This window comes from Coregonus lavaretus (assembly GCF_964263955.1).
Source record: "Coregonus lavaretus genome assembly, chromosome: 1".
NCBI classification, from domain to species: domain Eukaryota; kingdom Metazoa; phylum Chordata; class Actinopteri; order Salmoniformes; family Salmonidae; genus Coregonus; species Coregonus lavaretus.
Window position 1 is genome coordinate 14,229,924 of NC_139988.1, and position 18,272 is coordinate 14,248,195.

The following is an 18,272-nucleotide window of genomic DNA, read 5'->3' on the forward strand; positions in this document are numbered from 1 at the left end:
CAAATGAGCCGGTGTGTGAGTGTGTGTCTGGGCTGGTTGTTCCCTCATGAATATTCTAGTTGATCTGCAGGCGGTGACAATGACAGAGTTAATGACAGTGATAGATGGAGAGACAGCACTCCTTTAGCACTCTCCCTCCTTGTTTCTCTCTGTCCGTCCACCTCTTTCCCTCTCACTCAGCCGATGAGTGTGTGTGTGTGTGTGTGTGTGTGTGTGTGTGTGTGTGTGTGATCGTGTGGGTGTGGGTGTGAAGGCTATAAATTAGCTAACGTTCACCTTGTTTGCTAATCACTTGTTTAGGGGGCGGCAATAGTAAAAAATTATGTAATTATTTCCACACCCGTTTTTGACCCATCTCCAGCAAGAAGTAACATAATTTTTTCTCTCTCTCCTCAGGAGAGGATGTTTTGACCTTTGACCTTAGTAGCCTGGCGACCCTGGCTGTGGCCCGCAGTCTGGAGCTGGGGGGAGGAGCTACAGGGAGGGGGGAAGGGCAGCACTGTCCCGTCAGGAGGACCTTCAACCTACGACGGAAATGCAGCTGGAAGCCTCGCCACGAGCCGGTATGTGGGTATGCCTAAACACACATACAGTGCTATGAAAAAGTATTTGCCCCCTTTCTAATTTTCTCTACTCAAAAGTTATACTTTTGAATAATCTGTCCATAGAACGTTCTTCCAAGAGTCTTGATGATCATCCAGGTGCTTTTTGGCAAACTTGAGTCAACTTTTTGGACGAGATGGGTCCCATTATGCCTGGCGAAAACCAAACACTGCATTCCACAGTAAGAACATCATACCAAAGATCAAGCATGGTGGTGGTGGTGTGATGGTTTGGGGATGCTTTGCTGCCTCAGGACCTGGACGACTTGCCTTAATAGAAGGAACCATGAATTCTGCTCTGTATCAGAGAATTCTACAGGAGAATGTCAGACCATCCGTCTGTGAGCTGAAGCTGAAGCGCAGCTGGGTCATGCAGCAAGACAATGATCCAAAACACACAATCAAATCTACATGAAAATAGCTAAAAAGCAACAGATTGGAAGTTTTGGAATGGCCTAGTCAAAGTCCAGACCTAATCCCAATTGAGATGTTGTGGCAGGACTTGAAACGAGCAGTTCATGCTTGAAAACCCACACGTCACTGAGTTAAAGCAGTTCTGCATGGAAGAGTGGGCCAAAATTCCTCCACAGTGACATGAGAGACTGATCAACAACTACAGGAAGCATTTGGTTGGAGTCATTGCAGCTAAAGGTGGCACAACCAGTTATTGAGTGTAAGGGGGCAATTACTTTTTCACACAGGGGAATTGGGTGTTGCTTAACTTTGTTTATGAAATAAATATGTAATTGTTGTGTTATTTGTTCACTTATGTTCCCTTTATCTAATATTAGGTTTTGGTTGAAGATCTGATAACATTCAGTATCACAAATATGCAAAAGTAGAGAAAATTAGAAAGGGGTCAAATACCTTTTCAAAGCACTGTAGAACTTTCCACACACACAGAACTGAACACACACTCAAATGTACACACACACAGAACAGTCCTGTAGGTATAAACACTCTACTTGTTTACTCAAACATATAATAAGAATATAACTGTACTGTATAAACACAGATACACAGTATATAAGTGTACTGTATTTATACAGATACACAGTTTATAACTGTACTGTATATATACACAGATACACAGTATATAACTGCACTGTATATATACACAGATACACAGTATATAACTGTACTGTATATATACACAGATACACAGTATATAACTGTACTGTATATACACAGATACACAGTATATTACTGTATATACACAGACACACAGTATATAACTGTACTGTATATACACAGCTACACAGTATATACCTGTACTGTATATACACAGATACACAGTATATAACTGTACTGTATATACACAGATACACAGTATATAACTGTACTGTATATATACACAGATACACAGTATATAACTGTACTGTATATATACACAGATACACAGTATATAACTGTACTGTATATATACACAGATACACAGTATATAGCTGTACTGTATATATACACACAGCTACACATTATATAACTGTACTGTATATACACAGATACACAGTATATAAATGTACAATACACACAGATACACAGTATATAACTGTACTATATACACAGATACACAGTATATAACTGTACTGTATATACACAGATACACACTATATAACTGTACTGTATATATACACAGATACACAGTATATAACTGTACTGTTTATATACACAGATACACAGTATATAACTGTACTGTAAATACACACAGATACACAGTACACAACCTACATTTTCAATGGATCATCACACAGTACAGTCCATTTACAATCTACTATATACTTTATGTCTGTCTGTCTGTAGGTGTGTCCGGTGAAGGGTGCCATGGAGATGGTGGATGGGGCAGAGCTAGCGATGCGAGTGCAGCTAGCGGATATCCAGAGACGTTACAAAGAGAAACAGAGAGAACTGACAAAGCTGCAGAGAAAACATGACCACCAGAAAGCAGAGACCTCTCACAGCTCTGCTCGCAGAGGGCCCGGTCGCCCCCGTAAACGCAAGTCTACCCCCGGTCCCAGCGCCCCAGATGGCCCCAAGAGACTCAGGTGAGTGTCTCCGCAGAGAATCTTCTATCCAGATATTTATTCAATTATACAAGTTTCAAGTTTCAAGTTTTAATGTCACATGCACAAATACAGTGAAATGCCTTTCTTGCAAACTCAAAACCCAACAATGCAATAATCAATAACAATCTATTACTAGAAAAAAACACACAAGAAATAAGAATAAGAAATATGAAATACACAATAAAGTAAGTAACTAAGCAAACTATATACAGGACATACTTAAAAAGTAAGTTCCAATAACATATTTACATGTGCAGGAGTGATATAGGTAGATATGTATAGGGGTAAGGGGACTAGGCAACAGGATATAAGATAAACAGAGTAGCAGCAGCTGGTATGTGAGTGGGTGTGCGGGTGTGTAGAGTCAGTATAAATGTATGTGCATATTATGTGTGAGTGAGAAAATGATGGAGTGAGTGTTTGTGTGTGTGTTGGAGTGACAGTGTGTGTGAGTGTGTAGGGCCCTGTGAGTGTGCATAGAAACAGTGCAAATATTGAAATAAAAGGTCAGTAAAGATAGGTAAACTACGTCCATGTAGCTATTTTGTTTGCTATTTATCAGTTGTATTGCTTGGGGATAGAAGCTGTTCAAGAGCCTGTTGGTGTCAGACTTGATGCACCGGTACCTCTTGCCGTGCGCCAGCAGAGAGAATAGTCTATGGCTTGGGTGGTTGGGGTCTTTGACGATTTTCCGGGCCTTCTTTTCACACCGCCTGATATAGAGGTCCTGGATGGCAGGGAGCTCGGCCCCAGTGATGTACTGGGCTGTCCGTACCACCCTCTGTAGCGCCATTCGATCGAGGGCGGTGCTATTGCCATACCAAGCAGTGATGCAGCCAGTCAATATGCTCTCAATGGTACAGCTGCAGAATATTTGAAGATTTGAGGGCCCATGCCAAACTTTTTCAACCTCCTGAGAGGGAAGAGGCACTGTCACGCCTTCTTTACTGCTGTGCATGTGTGTTTGGATCATTTTAAGTCTTTAGTGTTTGGACACTGAGGAACTTGAAGCTGTCTACCTGCTCCACTGCCGCCCCGTCGATGTGGATGGGGGTGTGCTCGCCCCTCCGTTTCCTATAGTCCACGATCAGCTCCTTGGTCTTGGTGACGTTGAAGGAGAGGTTGTTGCTCCGGCACCACACTGCCAGGTCACTGACCTCCTCCCTGTAGGCTGACTCATCGTCGCCGGTGATCAGGACTACTACCGTCGTGTCGTCAGCGAACTTGATGATGGTGTTTGAGTCGTGCACGGCCACACAGTCGTGGATGAACAGGGAGTACAGGAGGGGACTAAGCACGCACCCCTGAGGGGCCCCTGTGTTGAGGGTCAGCATGGTGGAGGTGATGCTGCCTACCCTTACCACCTGGGGGCAGCCCATCAGGAAGTTCAGGATCCAGTTGCAGAGGGAGGTGTTCAGACCCAGAGTCCTAAGCTTGGTGATGAGCTTGGAGGGGATAATGATGTTGAACGCTGAGCTGTAGTCAATGAACAGCATTCTCACATAGGTATTCCTCTTATCTAGGTGGGTGAGGGCAGTGTGGAGAGCAATTGAGATTGCGTCATCTATGGATCTGTTGGGGCGGTATGCAAATTGGAGTGGGTCTAGGGTGTCTGGGATGGTGGAGTTAATGTGTGCTATAACCAGCCTCTCAAAGCACTTCACGATTACAGATGTAATAGAGTTCTTAGGAATAGAAATGATTGTGGTCATTTTAAAACATGTGGGGATTACAGACTGGGACAAGGAGAGGTTGAAAATGACTGTGAATATGCCTGCCAGCTGTTCTGCGCATGCTCTGAGAATGCGCCCTGGAATACCGTCGGGGCCCGCAGCCTTGCGGGTGTTGACCTGTTTAAAGACCCTTCTCACGTCGTCCTCGGAGAGCGAGATCATCCAGTCCTCTGGGTTGGTGACGGCCCTCACACCCAGCTCGATGTTGTTGTTGTCAAAGCGTGCATAAAATGCATTGAGTTTGTCTGGTAAAGAGGCATCATTGGGCAGATCACGGCTGGATATTCCTTTGTAATCCGTAATGGACTGTAGCCCATGCCACATGTGGCGGGAGTCGGAGCCTGTGTAATATGATTCCACCTTATTCCTATTGTCACGCCCTGACTCAGGGGACGCTTATATGTTGAGTCAGGGTGTGTATATTCTATGTTGTGTAGTTCTATGTTTTATTCTAGTATGTGTATTTCTATGTTGGCCGGTGTGGTTCCCAATCAGAGGCAGCTGTCGCTCGTTGTCTCTGATTGGGGACCATACTTAGGCAGCCTATGGGCTCTATTGAGTTGTGGGATCTTGTTCCGTGTGAGGTTTGTTGTGTGTACCTTAGGACGTCACGTATCGTTGGTTTATTGTTTTGTCGTTGTGTTTATTCGTTAAATAAACATGCATGCATATCACGCTGCGCCTTGGTCTGACCCGTCTATGAACGAACGTGACACCTATATTGTCCTTTTGCTCGTTTGATGACTCTGCGGAGGTCATAGAGGGACTTATTTGACTTATTCCTGTCCTCAGCCATAGCCTCAGGGTTGTCTATGATAGCCCTGTGTGTGGTAGCCCTGCTCTTTAGTTTAGCACCAACCTCAGTGTTAATCCAGGGCTTTTTATTGGGGAAGCATGAACCTTCACCGTGGGTACGACGTCGCCGATGCATTTCCTAATGAAGCCAGTGACGGAGGTGGTTACCTCGTCGATGTTATCGTAGTCTCTAAACATATTCCAATCAGCGCTAGCAAAGCAGTCCTGTACCATACCCTCTGATTCTGGTGACCATTTCTCAACGGAGCGAATCGTGAGTACTTCAAGGAAGGGCCTTGTATCCTTGCTTGTGGGTAGAATAGCAGTGGTCTAGGACTTTATCGCCCCTAGTGGCGTTGGAGACGTGCTGATGGAAGTTGGGCATTAATTAAAATCGCCTACAACCAGAAAGGCAGCCTCTGGGTGTAGGGTTTCCCACTTGTTTATAGCCTTGTACAGCTTGTTATTTGTATTGTCCTGAGGTGGAATGTATACAGCAGTCACGATAACAGCTGAAAACTCCTTTGGGAGGTAGAAGGGTCGGCATTTGACCATCAGGTATTCCAAGACGGGTGAACAGTGGTTCGACACTTCCACCGTGCTGGAATTAGCACACCAGTTGGAGTTGATGAAGAGGCAAACCCCTCCCCCCTCGATTTCTCTGACTCCGCTGTCCTGTCCGCCCGGTGAATGGAGAATCCATTGAGTTGGATAGCCGTGGGGGGTATATTGTCTGAGAGCCATGTTTCTGAAAAGCAAGAATATTGCAGTTCCGAGAGTCCCGTTGGTAGCAAATCCACGATTGGAGGTCATCCAGTAGAATGGAGGGAAGAGGTGGCCGGTTTTCCCTTCGCCTTAAGCTCACCAGGATCCACCCTCTCTTGTCTCTGTACCACTGGCGTTTCCTCTTGGGTAGCCTGAAAATTGGGTTGGAATTACAGAGAGAGCCCAGGGCAGATTAGTCGAAGTAGAAGCCGGAACTGGGGTAAGTAACTGCCGATCTAATGTTCAAGAGGTCTTGTCGGTTGTAAGAAATAATAGAGGATACATTTCGGGAAAATAAAGTAAAAATAAAGGATAAAATAATCACAAAATAGCAAAGTTGGATCACAGCAAACCGGCTGCCATACAGTACGGCGCCATCTTGGTTTTTCCTTTACATGGCATAGAAATATTGTTGCCTGAGATTAACCTTGTTGAGGTTCTTTATGAGAGGAACTGCTACCTCCCTCTCTCTCTCTCTCTCTCTCTCTTTCTCTCTCTTACACACACACACACACACACACACACACACACACACACACACACACACACACACACACACACACACACACACACCATATTTATCACTACCATTGATTATGTCCTGACTCCCTCTCACCCTCAGCACATATTAATATGGACAAAGTCACCATGTAAACTTATCACAGTGATGAATGACTCCACACCCCCCTCTTCTAACACACACACACACACACACACACACACACACACACACACACACACACGATTACAAAGCAAATCCCCTAATGCCCTACACAGTGTTAAATCATCATATTGATGGATGTGTTTTTTGGCTGTGCTCCACCTATGGTAGTGTGTTCCCCTCGCTCTGATAAACTGATTAAACAAGGTTTATCACGGTTACCACAGTGATTACAACACACTAATGAAAAATGACAATACACACACGAACACACATGCACACACACACACACACAGACAAATAACACACACACACAGACAACACACACACACATGCGCGCACACACACACACACACACACACACACACACACACACACACACACACACACAACACAACACAACACACACATGCACACACATCCCATATTTCTTTAATTACTGGAGCTGGCTGGTAAGTGACAGGGAGTATTTTTTGTCTTAATTAATGAGTGTGGTATTCCTTCATCTTTGAGAGAGAGAGGCCAGAGACAGAGAGAGAGAGAGTTCCTTTAGAAACTGGTCTGTTGGTGTCAGTACTGGTGTTAGGTTTAGGGTGTCAGTACTGGTGTTTGGGTTAGGGTGTCAGTCCTGGAGTTAGGTTTAGGGTGTCAGTACTGGTGTTAAGGTTAGGGTGTCAGTACCGGTGTTAGGGTTTAGGGTGTCAGTACCGGTGTTATGTTTAGGGTGTCAGTACCGGTGTTAGGTTTAGTGTGTCAGTACTGATGTTAGGGTTAGGGTGTCAGTACCGGTGTTATGGTTAGGGTGTCAGTACCGGTGTTAGGTTTTAGGGTGTCAGTACTGGTGTTAAGGTTAGGGTGTCAGTACTGGTGTTAGGTTTAAGGTGTCAGTACTGGTGTTAGGGTTAGGGTGTCAGTACCGGTGTTAGGGTTAGGGTGTCAGTACCGGTGTTAAGATTAGGGTGTCAGTACTGGTGTTAGGTTTGGGTGTCAGTACTGGTGTTAGGTTTGGGTGTCAGTACTGGTGTTAGGTTTAGGGTGTCAGTACTGGTGTTAAGGTTAGGGTGTCAGTACCGGTGTTAGGGTTTAGGGTGTCAGTACCGGTGTTATGGTTAGGGTGTCAGTACTGGTGTTATGGTTAGGGTGTCAGTACTGGTGTTAAGGTTAGGGTGTCAGTACTGGTGTTAGGATTAGGATGTCAGTACTGGTGTTAGGCTTAGGGTGTCAGTACTGGTGTTAGGTTTAGGGTGTCAGTGCCGGTGTTATGGTTAAGGTGTTAGTACCGGTGTTATGGTTAGGGTGTCAGTACTGGTGTTAGGATTGGGTGTCAGTACTGGTGTTAGGGTTAGGGTGTCAGTACTGGTGTTAGGGTTAGGGTGTCAGTACTGGTGTTAGGTTTAGGGTGTCAGTACTGGTGTTAGGGTTAGGGTGTCAGTGCCGGTGTTAGGATTAGGGTGTCAGTACTGGTGTGAGGTTTAGGGTGTCAGTACTTGTGTGAGGGTTAGGGTGTCAGTACTGGTGTGAGGTTTAGGGTGTCAGTACTGGTGTTAGGATTAGGGTGTCGGTACCTGGTGTTAGGATTAGGGTGTCAGTACTGGTGTTAGGTTAGGGTGTCAGTACCGGTGTTAGGATTAGGGTGTCAGTACCGGTGTTAGGGTTAGGGTGTCAGTACCAGTGTTAGGGTTAGGGTGTCAGTACCGGTGTTAGGCTTAGGGTGTCAGTATTGGTGTTAGGCTTAGGGTGTCAGTACTGGTGTTAGGCTTAGGGTGTCAGTACTGGTGTTAGGTTTAGGGTGTCAGTACTGGTGTTAGGTTTAGGGTGTCGGTACTGGTGTTAGGTTTAGGGTGTCAGTACCTGGCAGCGGTGTTGAAGAGAGGAAAAAGGGAAGCCCTGTTGTTATTGTAATGTATTTCTCTGTGGATTTTACAGCATTCTACGTCAATTTTCTGCCCTTGTCCCCTCTTCACACACTCTCCTTCCAGTGAGGATGTGACTGAGGGCTAACGCTGGGGCTTAGGGACTGACTCAGGGTCAAAAGGTCAGAGGTTGAAAGCAGAGGTCAGGGGGTGATGGCGACAGACGGGTTAGGGCTGGGCAACTGAGGGTTGATGTGTGGGATGGGAATGAGGGGTATGGGTAGAGTTGCAAAATTACAGACACTTTAAATAAATTCCCTGGATTTCTTGCTTATTCCATCCGAATTCCAGAATTCCTCCAACCGGGATTTCCGGAAAACCAGGGAATTTATTGATGGTTCCTGGAATTTTGCAACCCTAGGTATGGGGGATGTGGGAGTTTGTTAGGGGGAGTTTAGGAAGCTGACTTCTCTGTAGATCCTGACTTCAGCAGATCAGTGTTCTCTTTCTCTCAGGTTTCACATTACAAATCCTATCTTCCCCTCCTCCTGTCATGCTCCTCCTTTCCTCCACTCATTCCCTGCTTTATCCTCTCCTCTCCCTTCTCCCTTTACTCCGCTCCTTCCCCAACTCTGTCTCCCTTCCTTCCTTCCTTCCTTCCTTCCTTCCTTCCTTCCTTCCTTCCTTCCTTCCTTCCTTCCTTCCTTCCTTCCTTCCTTCCTTCCTTCCTTCCTTCCTTCCTTCCTTCCTTCCTTCCTTCCTTCCTTCCTTCCTTCCTTCCTCCATCCCTCCCTCCCTCCCTCCCTCCCTCCCTTCCAAGAGAGGAGGTGGAGAGAAAGAGAAAAAGGGTAGTGGAGCAGTGGTGTTCAATAGAGGTGTTTATCCATCCAGTCCTGGAGCAAGGAGTAGTGGTGTTCAATAGAGGTGTTAATCCATGCAGCCCTGGAGCAGGGAACAGTGGTGTTCAATAGAGGTGTTTATCCGTCCAGCCCTGGAGCAGGGAGCAGTGGTGTTCAATAGAGGTGTTTATCCGTCCAGCCCTGGAGCAGGTAGCAGTGGTGTTCAATAGAGGCTGTAGTGGAACAGTTTGAGAACTTCAAGTTTCTTGGTGTTTACATCACCAACCAACTATCATGGTCCAAACACACCAAGACAGTTGTGAAGAGGGCACGATAAAACCTATTCCCTTTCAGGAGACTGAATAGATTTGGTATGGGTCCTCATTTCCTCAAAGTTATACAGCTGCACCATCGAGAGCATCCTGACTGATTGCATCACCGCCTGGTATGGCAACTGCTCGGCCGCCGACCGCAAGGCACAACAGAGGGTAGTGTTTACAGCCCAGTACATCACTGGGGCCAAGCTTCCTGCCATCCAGGACCTCTATACCAGGCGGTGTCAGAGGAAGGCCCTACAAATTGTCAATGTCTCCAGCCACCCTAGTCATAGACTGTTCTCTCTGCTACCGCACGGCAAGCAGTACCGGAGCGCCAAGTCTAGGTCCAAAAGGCTTCTTAACAGCTTCTACCCCCAAGCCATAAGACTCCTGAACAGCTAATCATGGCTACCTGGACTATTTGCAGGTCAAAGGACAGACTCTCCATGAGTTTGCCTCGTCTCTCTCTCTCTCTCTCTCTCTCTCTCTCTCTTTTGCTCCCTCCAATACTCACCCTCCTGCCACCCTCTCTCTCTCTGTTTTTCTTCAGTAGCTGTCTTGCAATCTATTCGTCCCTTTTTCTTGTGGTTATTCAGCAGGGTCTCATATTCACACTCCTCTTAGTTATTTCAGAGTTGACCGACAGAAGGCTTTCTGTTCCAAACACAGCGTCCGCACGGGAAAGGAACCCCCCCTCTCTTTCTACTCATCAAAGGCTAGAGAGAGAGAAGGGGAAAAAATGAGAGAGAAAGCAGAAGAGCTGTTGGGAGAGGGATAGAGAGCAGAAAGACTAGAGATGACCTGTTACCGTGTCTTTCATCTTCTTTGGGTTTTTTGTTTGTTTCTAAAAATCCAACTCTTTCTTCTTCGTGTGTTTGTCTCACCATCTTTTCTAAAATCCAACTCTCTCTTCTTTGTGTGTTTGTCTCACCATCTTTTCTAAAATCCAACTCGCTCTTCTTCGTGTGTTTCAGGGCGGAGGATGATGAAGCAGAAGGGGGCGGAGAGAAGCGGAGGAAGAGGATGACCAATCATGGCTTCCTCACAAGGAGGAGAGGTCGTCCCAGCCTGAGCTCCCGACTAGCACGGAGGGTGACCCAGCTGAAGCAGAAGGTTGTGGCCCAGAGAAGTGCACCGTCAGGGGGCATGCATTGCCGTAGACGGGACCCTAGACCTGGAGTCCATGCAAACTGCAGAGAGAGTGACACAGGTAAAACACACACACACAGGCATGCACACACACAAACACACACACGCACGTAAACCTTGTACCACATACACTCCCTGACACTAACACACCCATCTCGCCATGTTCACCCAGCAGCCAATACATCCAGTACCCAGCAGGACTGGGCGCCCAATCAGGGGGTGAGGAGGAGGAGGAGAGGTCGGCCAAAGGTCAAACTCTGCGGACCTTCGACCAGAGTCCTCCGCAGAGGAGGCGGGGCCTCTGTGGAGCAGGAAATGAACGAGGGGAAGAGCAACAGTGAGAGCTCAGGCCAGGGTAAGATACATCTCAGTGAGATGTTTCCCAGCTGTGTGTGTGTGTGTGTTAGAGAGTGAGATGTCTTCCATCACGGTGGCCTCCTCTCACTTCCCGGCTCGTCTGTCACACCATTAAAACCGTTAACGGCTGCCCACTGGCATGCGGCCCCCAAAACCACGCCGTAACGTGAACCCCAATATCACCTCTTTTAGAATGTCACACCCCTGTCGCCCCTCCTGCACCCCCTCAACCCAACCAGTAGAGACGCAATGTCCCCCCTTCCCCAATAATCTCAAATTAACATTTCATAGAAATGAAGTCAATAACTTATTGAAGTGGCCCTATTGTGTAGGTCCTGTGTGTGTGTGTGTGTGTGTGTGTGTGTGTGAGAGAGAGAGAGTGTTGACGAGAACGCTGTGTAAATGACAAGTGTGTCAGCGATGTCTCGACACCCGACACGACCCCTGTAGTCAGCCACACACAGCTGCCAATAAAGATCTGATCTGTGTTTGTGTGTGAGTTTGTGTGTGTGTGTGCGTGCTTTCATGCGTGTGTGCGTGATTGAGTGTGTGTGCATGCATTTGTGTGTGTGTGGTGCTGATGTTTGTCTGTGCATGAGAAAGACAGGACCATTGGGTTTCCTTGACCACAGTTATTGAAAAGGCCATGCATTTCTGGATGGCCAACTGACCATAGGAGTGTGTTTTACAGTATATATATGTACTGTTTGTGTAGTGTCTTCACTGCCTATCTGTGCTGTGTGAGTTTGTTGCCTAAAGGCTAAAGGCCACTGAGTTATTTTACGATATAGCTGCTCTACACTGTCATCCAATGGAGCCTGAGATTGAGATGGTCGTGTCACAACTGATCTCAAGACAATTTCTAATGGATGTTATTGATCACTTGATCCCACAGAGGAGGAAGAGGAGATGCACTACGACAGCAACGAAGGAACCAATGACGTGAATACAATGACACCATCTTCCAAAGACACGCCAACAGACTCTGCTGCGATTGGCCCAGCTACTAAGCTTCAAGACAATCAGAAAGCCAGGAGCAAGGAGGAGAGGCAAGGTGATGATGTGAGCATGCCCAGTGTGGCGCTGAGGAGGAGAGGAGCCCCCTGCAGGCCGGGCCCTGTTACTGCAGATGGGAGATGCCCAGAGCTCCAGGAGCCACAGGGGGCTAGGAGAGAACCTGTACCCAGCTGGAGGGTCTCGTTAGTGGGCAACAGTCTCCAGGACAGCAGGGGGATCCAGGGACCTGTGGTGGAGGCCAAGAGGAAGAGCTCAGGACAACAAAGCATTCTGGGAAAGGTGAGGGGGGGAATGGGAGGACCTGTGGGGGGGGGTTCAGTCTCTAGGTTAATCAAAAACAGCTTCCTCTGTTAAAATCTCCCTCAACTACTTGAGACAGTTAAGATGCACGTGTTACGGTGTCTCCCTAGCTACATGGTGATCATGATCATTGTCTATAATGCTAACCTGTCCTGTGTGGTTGTTCCAGAGGAGAGGCTGCTGGCTGGAGACTGAGACCCAGAGAGAGGACACCACCAGGGGCAGGAGGAACAAGAAGAAGCAGGTGAGGATGGGGGTCAGAATGGGCATGGTGGAGGGGGGAAGGAGGGATAGGTGCAAACAGAAAGAGGCAGTGTGGAACAGGAAATGGCAGTTGGTGGAGAGGTAGAATCCTGAGTAGAAAGAACAGGTAGAGTACAGTAGAAGAGAGAGGTAGAGGAATGAGGAGTTGGAGTGACTAAAGGGCATTCAGATCCGTGACAGTTGGAAAAGTGATGATGTTAGGCAGTTGGAAGAATGAGGAGAAGCTACAGTGGGGAAAAAAAGTATTTAGTCAGCCACCAATTGTGCAAGTTCTTCCACTTAAAAAGATGAGAGAGGCCTGTAATTTTCATCATAGGTACACGTCAACTATGACAGACAAAATGAGAAAAGAAAATCCAGAAAATCACATTGTAGGATTTTTAATGAATTTATTTGCAAATTATGGTGGAAAATAAGTATTTGGTCAATAACAAAAGTTTCTCAATACTTTGTTATATACCCTTTGTTGGCAATGACACAGGTCAAACGTTTTCTGTATGTCTTCACAAGGTTTTCACACACTGTTGCTGGTATTTTGGCCCATTCCTCCATGCAGATCTCCTCTAGAGCAGTGATGTTTTGAGGCTGTTGCTGGGCAACACAGACTTTCAACTCCCTCCAAAGATTTTCTATGGGGTTGAGATCTGGAGACTGGCTAGGCCACTCCAGGACCTTGAAATGCTTCTTACGAAGCCACTCCTTCGTTGCCCGGGCGGTGTGTTTGGGATCATTGTCATGCTGAAAGACCCAGCCACGTTTCATCTTCAATGCCCTTGCTGATGGAAGGAGGTTTTCACTCAAAATCTCACGATACATGGCCCCATTCATTCTTTCCTTTACACGGATCAGTCGTCCTGGTCCCTTTGCAGAAAAACAGCCCCAAAGCATGATGTTTCCACCCCCATGCTTCACAGTAGGTATGGTGTTCTTTGGATGCAACTCAGCATTCTTTGTCCTCCAAACACGACGAGTTGAGTTTTTACCAAAAAGTTCTATTTTGGTTTCATCTGACCATATGACATTCTCCCAATCCTCTTCTGGATCATCCAAATGCACTCTAGCAAACTTCAGACGGGCCTGGACATGTACTGGCTTAAGCAGGGGGACACGTCTGGCACTGCAGGATTTGAGTCCCTGGCGGCGTAGTGTGTTACTGATGGTAGGCTTTGTTACTTTGGTCCCAGCTCTCTGCAGGTCATTCACTAGGTCCCCCCGTGTGGTTCTGGGATTTTTGCTCACCGTTCTTGTGATCATTTTGACCCCACGGGGTGAGAACTTGCGTGGAACCCCAGATCGAGGGAGATTATCAGTGGTCTTGTATGTCTTCCATTTCCTAATAATTGCTCCCACAGTTGATTTCTTCAAACCAAGCTGCTTACCTATTGCAGATTCAGTCTTCCCAGCCTGGTGCAGGTCTACAATTTTGTTTCTGGTGTCCTTTGACAGCTCTTTGGTCTTGGCCATAGTGGAGTTTGGAGTGTGACTGTTTGAGGTTGTGTACTGGTGTCTTTTATACTGATAACAAGTTCAAACAGGTGCCATTAATACAGGTAACGAGTGGAGGACAGAGGAGCCTCTTAAAGAAGAAGTTACAGGTCTGTGAGAGCCAGAAATCTTGCTTGTTTGTAGGTGACCAAATACTTATTTTCCACCATAATTTGCAAATAAATTCATTAAAAATCCTACAATGTGATTTTCTGGATTATTTTTCTCAATTTGTCTGTCATAGTTGACGTGTACCTATGATGAAAATTACAGGCCTCTCTCATCTTTTTAAGTGGGAGAACCTGCACAATTGGTGGCTGACTAAATACTTTTTTCCCCCACTGTATATATAACCTAACTGGAAAGGTAATAGAAATGTGCTTTTGGCGAGATTCCTTGCCAGCACCCATAAAAGTCTGAAGCTATGGCGTGACCTATCTTATCAAAGGGTTTATTAGCTAACTCTGCATGGGCGGATCAGTTTAAAACAACCGTGATCAGCTGGTGAGATATACGGCCGTTGAATAAGGCTGATAGCATGTGTGAGTTGCCTAAACAACAGTCTAATGTGTTCTGGTGAGAACAGCCCTGAGGTGGGACTACATTTACATTACATTTACATTACATTTACGTCATTTAGCAGACGCTCTTATCCAGAGCGACTTACAAATAGGTGCATTCACCTTATAGCCAGTGGGATCACCACTTTACAATGTTTTTTTTTGTTTTTTTGTTTTTGGGTTGGGGTTTGGGTTGGGGTAAGGGGGGGGGGGGGGGTAGAAGGATTATTTTATCCTATCCCAGGTATTCCTTAAAGAGGTGGGGTTTCAAATGTCTCCGGAAGGTGGTGAGTGACTCCGCTGTCCTGGCGTCGTGAGGGAGCTTGTTCCACCATTGGGGTGCCAGAACAGCGAACAGTTTTGACTGGGCTGAGCGGGAACTATGCTTCCGCAGAGGTAGGGGAGCCAGCAGGCCAGAGGTGGATGAACGCAATGCCCTCGTTTGGGTGTAGGGACTGATCAGAGCCTGAAGGTACGGAGGTGCCGTTCCCCTCACAGCTTCGTAGGCAAGCACCATGGTCTTGTAGCAGAACACCAGTCTAATGTGTTCTGGTGAGAACAGCCTTGAGGTGGGACTAAACACCAGTCTAATGTGTTCTGGTGATAACAGCCCTGAGGTGGGGCTAAACACCAGTCTAATGGGTTCTGGTGAGAACAGCCCTGAGGTGGGACTAAACACCAGTCTAGTGTGTTCTGGTGAGAACAGCCCTGAGGTGGGACTAAACACCAGTCTAATGTATTCTGGTAAGAACAGCCCTGAGGTGGGACTAAACACCAGTCTAATGTGTTCTGGTGAGAACAGCCCTGAGGTGGGACTAAACACCAGTCTAATGTGTTCTGGTGAGAACAGCCCTGAGGTGGGACTAAACATCAGTCTAATGTGTTCTGGTGATAACAGCCCTGAGGTTTGACTAAACACCAGTCTAATGTGTTCTGGTGAGAACAGCCCTGAGGTGGGACTAAACACCAGTCTAGTGGGTTCTGGTGAGAACAGCCCTGAGGTGGGACTAAACACCAGTCTAGTGTGTTGTGCTGAGAACAGCCCTTAGGTGGGACTAAACACCAGTCTAATGTGTTCTGGTGAGAACAGCCCTGAGGTGGGACTAAACACCAGTCTAGTGTGTTGTGGTGAGAACAACCCTGAGGTGGGACTAAACACCAGTCTAGTGTGTTGTGGTGAGAACAGCCCTGAGGTGGGACTAAACACCAGTCTTATGTGTTCTGGTGAGAACAGCCCTGAGGTGGGACTAAACACCAGTCTTATGTGTTCTGGTGAGAACAGCCCTGAGGTGGGACTAAACACCAGTCTAATGTGTTGTGGTGAGAACAGCCCTGCGGGGGGGCTGAACACCAGTCTAATGTGTTGTGGTGAACAGCCCTGAGGTGGGACTAAACACCAGTCTAGTGTGTTGTGGTGAGAACAGCCCTGAGGTGGGACTAAACACCAGTCTAGTGTGTTCTGGTGAGAACAGCCCTGAGGTGGGACTAAACACCAGTCTAATGTGTTCTGGTGAGAACAGCCCTGAGGTGGGACTAAACACCAGTCTAATGTGTTCTGGTGAGAACAGCCCTGAGGTGAGACAAAACACCAGTCTAGTGTGTTGTGGTGAGAACAGCCCTGAGGTGGGACTAAACACCAGTCTAATGTGAAATGCTTACTTACAGCACTAAACACCAGTCTAGTGTGTTCTGGTGAGAACAGCCCTGAGGTGGGACTAAACACCAGTCTAGTGTGTTCTGGTGAGAACAGCCCTGAGGTGGGCCTAAACACCAGTCTAGTGTGTTCTGGTGAGAACAGCCCTGAGGTGGGACTAGACACCAGTCTAGTGTGTTCTGGTGAGAACAGCCCTGAGGTGGGACTAAACACCAGTCTAGTGTGTTCTGGTGAGAACAGCCCTGAGGTGGGCCTAAACACCAGTCTAGTGTGTTCTGGTGAGAACAGCCCTGAGGTGGGACTAAACACCAGTCTAGTGTGTTCTGGTGAGAACAGCCCTGAGCTGGGACTAAACACCAGTCTAGTGTGTTCTGGTGAGAACAGCCCTGAGGTGGGGCTAAACACCAGTCTAATGTGTTCTGGTGAGAACAGCCCTAAGGTGGGACTAAACACCAGTCTAGTGTGTTCTGGTGAGAACAGCCCTGAGGTGGGGCTAAACACCAGTCTAGTGTGTTCTGGTGAGAACAGCCCTGAGGTGGGACTTAACACCAGTCTAGTGTGTTCTGGTGAGAACAGCCCTGAGGTGGGACTAAACACCAGTCTAGTGTGTTCTGGTGAGAACAGCCCTGAGGTGGGGCTAAACACCAGTCTAATGTGTTCTGGTGAGAACAGCCCTAAGGTGGGACTAAACACCAGTCTAGTGTGTTCTGGTGAGAACAGCCCTGAGGTGGGGCTAAACACCAGTCTAATGGGTTCTGGTGAGAACAGCCCTGAGGTGGGACTAAACACCAGTCTAGTGTGTTCTGGTGAGAACAGCCCTGAGGTGGGACTAAACACCAGTCTAATGTGTTCTGGTAAGAACAGCCCTGAGGTGGGACTAAACACCAGTCTAATGTGTTCTGGTGAGAACAGCCCTGAGGTGGGACTAAACACCAGTCTAATGTGTTCTGGTGAGAACAGCCCTGAGGTGGGACTAAACATCAGTCTAATGTGTTCTGGTGATAACAGCCCTGAGGTTTGACTAAACACCAGTCTAATGTGTTCTGGTGAGAACAGCCCTGAGGTGGGACTAAACACCAGTCTAGTGGGTTCTGGTGAGAACAGCCCTGAGGTGGGACTAAACACCAGTCTAGTGTGTTGTGCTGAGAACAGCCCTTAGGTGGGACTAAACACCAGTCTAATGTGTTCTGGTGAGAACAGCCCTGAGGTGGGACTAAACACCAGTCTAGTGTGTTGTGGTGAGAACAACCCTGAGGTGGGACTAAACACCAGTCTAGTGTGTTGTGGTGAGAACAGCCCTGAGGTGGGACTAAACACCAGTCTTATGTGTTCTGGTGAGAACAGCCCTGAGGTGGGACTAAACACCAGTCTTATGTGTTCTGGTGAGAACAGCCCTGAGGTGGGACTAAACACCAGTCTAATGTGTTGTGGTGAGAACAGCCCTGCGGGGGGGCTGAACACCAGTCTAATGTGTTGTGGTGAACAGCCCTGAGGTGGGACTAAACACCAGTCTAGTGTGTTGTGGTGAGAACAGCCCTGAGGTGGGACTACACACCAGTCTAATGTGTTCTGGTGAGAACAGCCCTGAGGTGGGACTAAACACCAGTCTAGTGTGTTCTGGTGAGAACAGCCCTGAGGTGGGACTAAACACCAGTCTAATGTGTTCTGGTGAGAACAGCCCTGAGGTGGGACTAAACACCAGTCTAATGTGTTCTGGTGAGAACAGCCCTGAGGTGAGACAAAACACCAGTCTAGTGTGTTGTGGTGAGAACAGCCCTGAGGTGGGACTAAACACCAGTCTAATGTGAAATGCTTACTTACAGCACTAAACACCAGTCTAGTGTGTTCTGGTGAGAAC

The 18,272-nt window shown here is 47.3% G+C and overlaps 1 protein-coding gene across 1 annotated transcript in view; it reads left to right on the top strand.

Annotated features, from left to right (window-relative positions):
- LOC311122056 (BAH and coiled-coil domain-containing protein 1-like) overlaps nt 1–18,272 on the top strand; it is a 98,672-nt gene that overhangs the window by 70,369 nt on the left and 10,031 nt on the right. Inside the window, 6 exon segments of the mRNA XM_084158027.1 lie at nt 393–563; nt 2,403–2,644; nt 10,603–10,838; nt 10,950–11,132; nt 12,030–12,430; nt 12,621–12,695. Coding sequence (XP_084014153.1) covers nt 393–563; nt 2,403–2,644; nt 10,603–10,838; nt 10,950–11,132; nt 12,030–12,430; nt 12,621–12,695 — 1,308 coding nt within the window.